The 9,749-nt window shown below is 38.7% G+C and overlaps 2 protein-coding genes across 2 annotated transcripts in view; one reads left to right on the forward strand and one right to left on the reverse strand.

Annotated features, from left to right (window-relative positions):
- las1l (LAS1 like ribosome biogenesis factor) overlaps positions 1–2,378 on the reverse strand; it is a 91,147-nt gene extending 88,769 nt beyond the window's left edge. Inside the window, exon 1 of the mRNA XM_039766341.1 lies at positions 2,142–2,378. The gene's annotated coding sequence lies outside the window, so the exon portion shown is untranslated. The remainder of the gene's footprint in view (positions 1–2,141) is intronic.
- A 1,938-nt stretch (positions 2,379–4,316) lies between these two features.
- The window catches only part of msna (moesin a), a 64,417-nt gene continuing 58,984 nt past the window's right edge, over positions 4,317–9,749 (forward strand). Inside the window, exon 1 of the mRNA XM_039766342.1 lies at positions 4,317–4,608. Within this exon, the coding sequence (XP_039622276.1) occupies positions 4,597–4,608 (12 nt within the window). The 5' untranslated portion in view covers positions 4,317–4,596. The remainder of the gene's footprint in view (positions 4,609–9,749) is intronic.

A 9,749-nucleotide genomic window follows, 5' to 3' on the forward strand; every position in this document is an offset into this window, starting at 1 on the left:
AATCGCTAAAGGCCTAAGCACTAAGCTATACTTCTTGAATATGGTGCATATATAAAGAATATAGCAGAGATCAGAAAGTACATCCGCAGAGTTTTAGAAATACCAACTATTCAAAAACAGATTGCTAATAAAGATAAAAAGTAAAATATATAACCAGTTACTATCAAAATGTATATATTCCAAACTGCAGCTTTAAACGAATATTAAAGAACTGAAATAATTATAATACGTAACATTCTCATACCTGTCAAATGACATTCGAAGAAATGAAGTTGGGAAACAACATAGGGCACACAGCCGGAACCACTCCTTTGTGTGGTGCAATTCCATTGTAGGCATCACTCACAAAGGGCTTTTCACAAACAATGAGGGAAAGTCAAGCAACAGGACAGTACTATGGTATGTCACCCCGCAAAACATGACAGGTAACACGAGCCTTTGTTGAAGTGCAGACTTGATTAAATTAAAAGCTTAAGAGTAATGACAGTTAGGTGAGAAATTGTCATCATCAAAATCATTACTAGTTTAACAGCCATTTTCCTGGTTTATTAAGGTTAGCTGGTTGTCAGCAAATCTTTTTCTTTCACTCTCCACGGCCCTGTACATCCCTTGGGGTGAGGACCCATTCTTTTTATAAGAGTGTTTAAGATGTTATTGCCTTCCTGATGCCATCCTTCTTTAGTTGCCTTTTATGACAGGCAAGAAAAACTGCAAAATTATTCTTACTCCAGGTTACAGGGCTAATTGGGTAAATAGATCTTTTATTGATAGCCATAATCCAAAATTAAGAATCCACAAAACAGGCAGGAAGTCAGAAAACAAAGCAGGGAAGCACTATTAACTGTATCTAAAATGTTAGAAAAAAGTCACAATCAGGAAAAAAAAAGTCAAACTCTAAAATACTACACTACATTAAACACTTTCTCAGAGGCACGATACTTGAGGAAATATCTCAGCTCCCACTTTTATTTCTCTTTCCTCTCCCATGATATAACTGCTGTCTAATTAATGTTAAACATAGACACTAACACGTGGGGATAGGAGCAATCTGCAGGCCAAAGGAGTGGCTAAAAGCAAAGTGCAAGCCCACTCTTTACAGGAGCAAATGTATAACTGTCAATTAGTCCAACGTGTACTTTGTTGGGAATGGGGAGAAAAACCTTACGAAGGAATAGGGTGAAATGTGCATACTCAACACAGACTGTAACAAGAAGTGGGATTAATACTTAAGATCTGTGAGGCAGCATCATAGTACTGACAAACATAACTGCATGCAAAAGTGTAACTACTTCAATTCAATATGATATACTGTATACAGTACCTACATACTAAGTACAGAGTTGACAGGTTTACAAAAAGGAGTCAATATTGTAGCACATGACTATACAAAAAACATTTTATGTCTAGCTAAATGTCTAATACTCAGGTCTTTAGTTTAAATGCACACAAAGTCGAGCTAAAAGAATTTCCACTTAACAAAAGCTTTGGCCAATTAACAACAGAGGAGAGGAAACCAAAAATTCCTGTTAAACAGCATTCCTGGATGTCTCATACAGTAGCTCCAAAAGATTGTGTTCAAATCCTAGCTTGGTCACTTTCTATGTAGGATTTCCTCTCAGTAATCCAGTTTTACTCCCACATCCCAAAGAACTATGTGTTTAGTTAATCAGTAACTCAAAACTGACCCAAAATAAGTGGTGTATGCATTGCTGTAGCTGAATCCTTACTTGTGCCTAATACTGCTGTGACAGAATCTGGGCCGACAATGGATAAATAAAGAACTACTAGATAAACCTAGCTACAGCTGAAGACCATAATTTTTGAAAATATGAACTCAGTTTCATGCAAGCAACAGATGATTTCTTTTTAAACAAAATACACACAAATGTTTATTGTTTTTTGCACTAAGTGCATGACATTTATATAATCATGATATTGAAAGAAGTCTACGAAAGTGATTTATGCAAGCATTGGTGTTTTTGAAATGAAACTTCCAGAAAGGCCAAGTGGACCTGAGAAAGCGGGGAGGGTCACAATTTCAGAAACGGTACAGTCACCCTGAGAAGCTGCAATAAGGGATGTGTGTGTTTGAGTGAAACAGACAGAGAGAGAGGATTAAGTACTTAAAGAGCAGTACTTACAAGACCTGCTTCTCTTCTTAAATCCACTGGCCTGAGTGCATGGCCACTGTCAGTCTTGGGAAGGATCTGCCTTGGATCAGCTCAGCTTATGATGTTGGGGAAAGTGAGTGCGGTGCTTCTGGCCCCAAGTGAGTAGTATGAGACAGAGTCTACAGCATGAATGTAAAAGCAGAGACCACGGTAGATGAAAAGATTATCTGAGATGCAAAAAAAAGAGCTTTGGAAGATTAGTAATATGTAGGAGCAAAACAGAGATGAAGATCCACCAACACATTATTTTATCATACAGTAAAAATTAAAATATGTCAACATCAAATACTCAATATCAAGGGTAGAAACACAAATGAATATGTGTAAATATCCAAATTCTGTTGAATGGGCAAAATGCTAAATCATATTCTACATACATTCTTGCTGCGATTCAGGATGACAGCTATTCTAACACAGCAAGATATACAATTTCACTCACACTTTAGATGGGTTAATTAAAAGAGTTCTAATCTTCAAGCCCCAAGACAGAACTGAAATAATCAGGCTGCACATGCACACACATGAGCAAAGGTATGCTTAGAACACTGCAGGGTCCAAGGGTCTGCCCAAGCAACCTGGAAACACATTAGCAGAACCAGGCACAAAGAAAATTTCACATACTTCAAAATTAAATACTTTTCTAGACAAGAAAGGGGGAAAACTTTGATTATTTCAACTCTGTTGCGTTTGCTGTGAGCATTTTAACAGTGCATTAAATCACGAAGTCAACAATTATTTCTTAAATGTAAAACTGTTGTCCAACACTACTGTTGTTGAGAGATGGAAGACAGTGCCACACTTTCCCTTAAAAATGCTAAAAATCAGCCTGTGGCTAATTGAGAAGGGGCCAATGTGTGTGCTAGCAAAGACAGTGTATATGACAACATGTCAGTATTTTTTCCTAACCTCCTTATCTAGGCCAGGGTCCTGGGGCAAGTGGAGCCTATTCCAGCACTCGTAGGACATAAGGCAGGAACAGCACCTGGACCAGCCTTCTGCAGTCTCTCAAACATACATTAACTGTTACCATCATTCAGTATTATATGCCCGTTTATTGACTGGTACGAATACAAATTCGATTTCAATTTTTACACCCAACAATTTTTTTACCATTAACCATTAGGACTACAGCTCTTCCTGTTTATGCACTTAAGTTACATGTTAATAGTGTCTACAGGGAGGATCAGTAGCCATGCTCGGCCATTTTTATTGGTAATATTTAAGAAGTCTCCAGTGGGCGAGTTTCCACGTAGTGGAATTGAAGTCGCCACGCTTGTATTATTCACGAGTAAAATGTAAGCCGTAGCCTACATCGAAGAGAATCCAATGGAAGAGTATTTTAGTGCTCGAGCAGCGGTCGCTGAACTTTAAGCGGAAACGAGTGATACGAGTGCGCATCGAGTTCACGCCGCCGAATTTGGATGTGTCAAGAGAAAAACTTTATCCAGTACGAGCGCCCGCAATGATAGAGTAGTGCGTGTTCAAGTAGCTTGCTTGTAAATGCCCAAGTGGCCGTTTCGTGGTTACTGGCGTCTTGCTGGCATCTACATGTGCCTGGCAGACACGAGCAACAGCATGTACGGATATTGCAGCCATTGGGCTGTGTGTGTACGGGTGGCAGAATATGCATGAACGCATAGAATGTGTGATCCCCACGTTATATCGCGGGGATCGTCCAAATCACATTCGTGTTTGTGAACGCTCAACAGACATTAAGTAACCACAAGTGGGCATTAAGTGTACCCTACATACTTGGATTCGACCAACTCACGTTAATGTTTGTTTGCACTTAGCAGACACGACCATAGGTGTGCGTTTGCCGAGCAACATTCTGTTTGTCTAAGCTGTCAAGAGTAGTTAGAGTTCACGTCGAGTAACCCGAGTCCATTCAACTCGTCGTATTAAGTGTTCTTGTGCGCACAAACAGTATATCGGCGGTCGATAGGACGATATTTGTTTGTGCTCGTCAAGCCTTCATCTAAGCGCGGGAGACACTTGCCCCGCGTGTGCGCGTACAAAACCAGCTGCTCCCGTCTGTTCCAACGCGAGGGTCTTCATTTGCGCGTTGCCTGCAGTTAGTCGTCCCACCCACTCTGACTCTTTCTCTCACACTTTTTTTCGGCAGGCCGGACAGACTGCTCTGATTCCTCAGAAGCTGGCGGCAGGCGGGCGGGGTCTCTTACAGCCCTCATTTCTTCATTTTCCTGGGTGTGGTTTGAGACATTAGAGTTCCGTTAGCAGGAAACGCAAGTAAAGAGAAGCGGCGAGCTGTGTGCAGCAGATAACGGGACCTCAAGAGAAGTTTTCAAATTTGCCAGCATCCCGCATGGACTTCAGTTTTCTCTGCTAAGGACTTTTTAGTACGTCATATATTTTGTGAAAGAAAAAAAAAAGTTTTTAAGGAAGGGGGAATCAGAGTGAAAAGATGCCGAAAACGGTAAGTTGGTGACACCGCTTTGCGCGCTACTTTTATTTTGCCTCTTGACGTCGAACAAGTTGCGTAAAGTTTGTTGAAATGTACCCATGTTATAGACTATATACGGTTAAACTAAAGGGAGACGGACACACTCCCTCCCGCTGTGTACCTGGCACGATACTAGCTGGAAACGCTAGGGGTGATGCTAGAGGCTCTGCCAAGGGACACGGTTTTAGTCACATAACGGCTTTCGAGAGGCCGCCGCCCCGCACGCGTTTCCGTTCAGCGGGCATAGATCGTAGTCAGCGGAAATAACGGAGTTCGAGACTTTTCCCCCACTATTGTACTTTCTGTTTTAAATTCACAACGAGGAGATACAGGATTACGGGAGGCTGATAGTTAAGTCAGGCGCTGCTATGGGAAGTTGTTGGCAGTAAGACTCGCTGGAGACACCACGTCTTGGTACTTGCCGCATTTATCAACGGGGGAGCGCACATTTGCTAAAAAGACAGTTATTCAGAAGGGTGGGCTTTAATTGGTCGGGCCCGCATGTGTGGAGACACCGATTGGCCTGATAACACGCCAATCAACCATGACTTCAGTGGGGCCTAATACCATGAGGCCTGTTTTCTGTTCCCATGCCCACTCCCTCACCACCCCACCCTTTTTACCTTCTGGTGGTTGGGCCAAACTTTACATTTTCCATTATACTGGTTTGGATTGCTTTATAGTAAGAGATCATAGCTGCACATCCAAGCTGTACCTACACAAGAGGCATAATTATTTAAATTACTGTAAAAATGATGAATAATTTCCTTTTATATATCTACCTTCCTCTTGTAAGTCAACCATTTTCTAATTTGATTCCCACAGCAAAGTCTGTACACTTACATTAACATGGCACACTTTTAATGACTTTATTCAAGATGGTATTTTTGTACTGTTTGTATGTCACTACAAATATTTTTAAGTCTAGTAATTCATGGTGCGCAATTTATCTTGATCTGTGAATTATATTGACCTAATACATTTGGCCTTCCCTTCTGAATATTTTTCTGATGACTCGAACAATTTGAAATTAAATTAAAAATTCATTCATATTCACAACATGGCTGATGCTTGAAAATGGACTCTAGTAATACAAATTTATCTGTTTGTGCTCAAAGGTTGTAAACACGCCAAAACCTTAATAAATTGTTCTTGGAGTTCATTTTCTAATATTATAAACAGAGAGTTATTAATTTATCTAACTTTTTAAAGTAGTTTGACAACACTTTTGTATATTTGTCCTGTCAATAAAGCTTGTTTGCTTTGATGTAATATTTTGTTCTCATAAAGTATTAACCGGTTAGCACTCCCTTTTGCTAAATATTGACTATGCTGCTTATTTCAGGTGGAACATTGAAGTAGTTTTAAAAGATTATCTGCATGCAAGTCATAGAACAAATGTGGGTGTTATGCTGGTCTATTTTGTCAAACTTGTGCATGCACCCATGGTGTCACTCTGTTGGACATTTTTTTTAATTTTCCAGTTAACGTAACTGTCTGTGTTTGGAACCTGAGTAGTAATCAGAATTTCTTAAAGAATATACAGGTACAGTGACTGAAATGAGAGTAAAACCCACTTCCTTAGAGCTATGAGGCAACAAAACTAACTACCATATTTCCTCATTATTCTGACCTACCTCTAGTAGGACAGAAATTAAGTGATTTGGGTTGGGTTAAACTGGAAGTGTTCTGTTTCACAGGATTTTTAGTCAGAAGCCTAAACAGACAAAATGGGCAAGGCAATTTTTCCATTTTGTATAAGAAATCAGGTACTGAATGAGGAGTCTCCTGGTGCTAAAGCCTTCACATGCTAAACCACATAGAATTTTCAGGATTAAGCATTAGTCTGTATAGAGAATTTTTCAAGGTCGTGCAGAAAGTCATTAAGCAGTACATGGCCTAAACCAGGAATTGCATTGTTTCTAGTCCTTTCTTTGCTTTTAGCAGTATTTATAATGCTCAGAAGGTAATTTGTCTATATATGCATTTGAGTTGGAGAGGTAGGGTAGAGGCTATGGAAATTCATTTATGATCTTACAGGAATCATGAAGATACTTTGTTTGGAACATCCCAGTAGACTGTGATATTTACCCTTGCTATGTTAATTATAAGTCAGCTGGACTTAGATACTTATTTGCAGGAGTGTGTGAAGTCCCAGTGACACTATTTGTTAATGAAGAAGTACAGATTAAAAAAGGAAGTTCTCTAGTAATATACTACAGTATGACAAAACCAATAATAATGTTAGTAAAATATTTTAAGTTGTAATTTCATGAATGCTTTTCCATAGAGTATGTTTCACTGATTTAAGGGATAACGCATCCCAACTATAAAAATATTTTTGTTACAAGTGACACAAGAATTTGTAGTTGTTATCCTTCATCCACTTTTTTCCCATTTTACTGAATTTACAGTAATTTATTTTTACCCTTTACCCGTGAGATGTGTACCTCTTTTACCAAAGATGTCTCCCTTTCTCTAATGAAAATTGCCAAAGTGATTTGCTACAGGCCATTCTCTTCAGAGTTTTCAGTATCTGCACAAACAGTATCAACTAGAAATTAGATATGTACATTGTAGGTAGAAGTGGGTTGTTTCAAAACAACATTTGGAGATGTCTTGCAGTGATTTGTTATTCAGCATTTAATGTGATTTGCTTGTTTACTTCTTTCTTGCACTCTGATAATTATCTCTAAAGATTTGTCACAAGATTTTCAGTTTTGCAGAGGTACTAGTATGTCTTCATCCTAGGTTAACCCTTGCTCCCATTACATGGATTTTTCTGGTCTTCTCAAATCGTTGTAGATGGCACAGATATCAATAAGTTTATTGGGTCTCTTTTGTCACATATACAGGAGTACAGTGAAATTCATGCTTGCATATTTTGAACAACATTTAGAGTCTTTACTGTTGGTCCTGGCTAAGACATGATCACCTTTTATAGTGCAGCTTTGTTAGAATATATATTTTCTCCCTGTGACTTCATGGGTTTCCTCAGGTTGCTCTGGGTAATTCCCAAAGTCCAAAGACACACAGGTTAGGTGGATTGGGTTGCTAAATTGGCAAAGTGTGTGTGTGTGTGTGTGTGTGCATGCATGCATGCATGCATGCGTGTGTGCTCATTCACTGATGGGCTGGTGCCCTGACTGAGTGTTGTTCCTGCCTTGTGCCCAATGATTGCTTTGATGGGATCCTGCTGCCTTGTGACCATGGCCTGGATAAGAAGATGGATGGATGTATATCTTAGTGTTTAACCTTCACCAAAACATGTTGAGAATGATGGAGGTTTAGGGTTAAATCTTGCATTTTGATCCTCAATTTTTAGGTTAGGGAGTTATGATTTTTGTATGTCTTAATGCTTTGTTTCACTGGGAGCAGGCTAGCAATCTCTGGTATTTCTTAGTATTTTCGAGCTGGTGCATTTTTTTTATGGTTATACAGCATTCTTTTGGTAGGCTCTCCTTACCTCACATTTGCCATTTTGCTGCAAAGGACAGTAATAGGAGAGGTAGAATTATTTCCTGGCCGTCACTTATTTGTAACAGTCCTTCAATTATAGAGGTTCCCTTTTGGTTATCCTATTATGAACTGCTTCTCAACGTTTGTTAACTTAATTGTGTTAATTTATAAAGGGACGTAATCCAGCTTTTGTCATTTTGGTTAGGCATTTCCTGATGCATATTGTATGGCTGTCAGTTTGTAGATGCTTTTTCACAATAATATACAGTTTTGTTTGCTGGACCAGACAGCATGAAGTGATTTTGAAGGTAATCTTTATACATTCCTTTCCTGCATTCTTATCTCTTGCTGCAGAATGACATGGGTTCTTGTTTTGATTCAGTAATCAGAGGTTTAAATATGTGTCTGGCACATTTTTCCAGACCAGTGCCCTTTATAACAAAAGTTCTTCAGCCCGGAGGGCTTCCCAAGAAACTATGAGTCAGGACATCCTTGCCTGCATCAGCCTCATCGTCTCTTCCTGAATCCAAGTTACTTGATATTGCTGGAAAGGGCCTTATTTGGCAGTTTGTAAAGGCAGGCCTTCCCACTTGAACCATACCGTGCCACATTGTTATCACTGTTTAATCATAGCTGTGGCAGTTAAGCTGATGACCTGTTTATTTTTGCCATCTATTGCTTTATCGCACATTTGAGCTTAGTTTGAAAGTTTAAGTAGCCATGATGTCATGGTGGGAAATTCCAGCATTTCATTTCAAGAGTTGATGTCTAATTATAGCTCATAGAGAGAGAGGATGGCTGTGATGTAGTGGCACTTTTAGTTGGGTTAGTTTTCCAGCACTGCACACGGTGTTTGGGGAGTTTCATTTTAGCATTGGACTTTTATGTAGGATGAAACATTTCATGTGAAGAAAGAGCTTCTAGATTCACATAGTCGTACAATGAGACACATTCCTCCAGTGTACTTATTTCTGCATTAGCAAAGGCAAATAAGTAAAATAAAAACTTGGCAGGGCTGAGCTGAGAATAAAAAAAAGTTTGTAAAAAGAAAATCAAGCTAGTAACGTTGCTATGAGTCACAGTATTACCAGGAAGGCAGGATAACATTTATAAGTGCATGTCAAAACAGGGTACTTCTGAAGTGTACTTTTTATAAATGTTCTGGAAGAATGTGGCTGAAGTATTCTTGAACTCTTGTTTACTGAAAATGTACCTTAAGGTTTAACTATACAAGTTAAAATAAATTTCATGGTTAAATATTAGTGTCCTTATGCTGCTGTACTACACCGTTGAATTTCAGAAAATGTATTTAGTTTTCCGTAATCTACAGTTTTCTGTAATCTCCCTATTCTACTGTGACTGTAGCAAAAGTAACTTCTGGTTAATTTAAATAAAAAACAAATACTGGTAATATTATGCAGTTTGTGATATGATGTGCACTATTTTAGAATCACTAAATGCAAAAATGATGTGAACACTAAAAGTTAAACTGTCTTTAATACTTACAAAATTAATGCTAATACATTATATTTTCAATATCTGCACACCTATATTGCCAGAAGTAGAAAAATGATGTAAAACATTGGCAACACTTAAAATATACAGTGAATTACATGATAATTTCTCTGTCTAGTCATTAGTCCTGGGCAAGTAAG

The sequence above is a fragment of the Polypterus senegalus genome, chromosome 10 (genome assembly GCF_016835505.1).
Source record: "Polypterus senegalus isolate Bchr_013 chromosome 10, ASM1683550v1, whole genome shotgun sequence".
Classification (NCBI taxonomy): Eukaryota; Metazoa; Chordata; class Cladistia; order Polypteriformes; family Polypteridae; genus Polypterus; species Polypterus senegalus.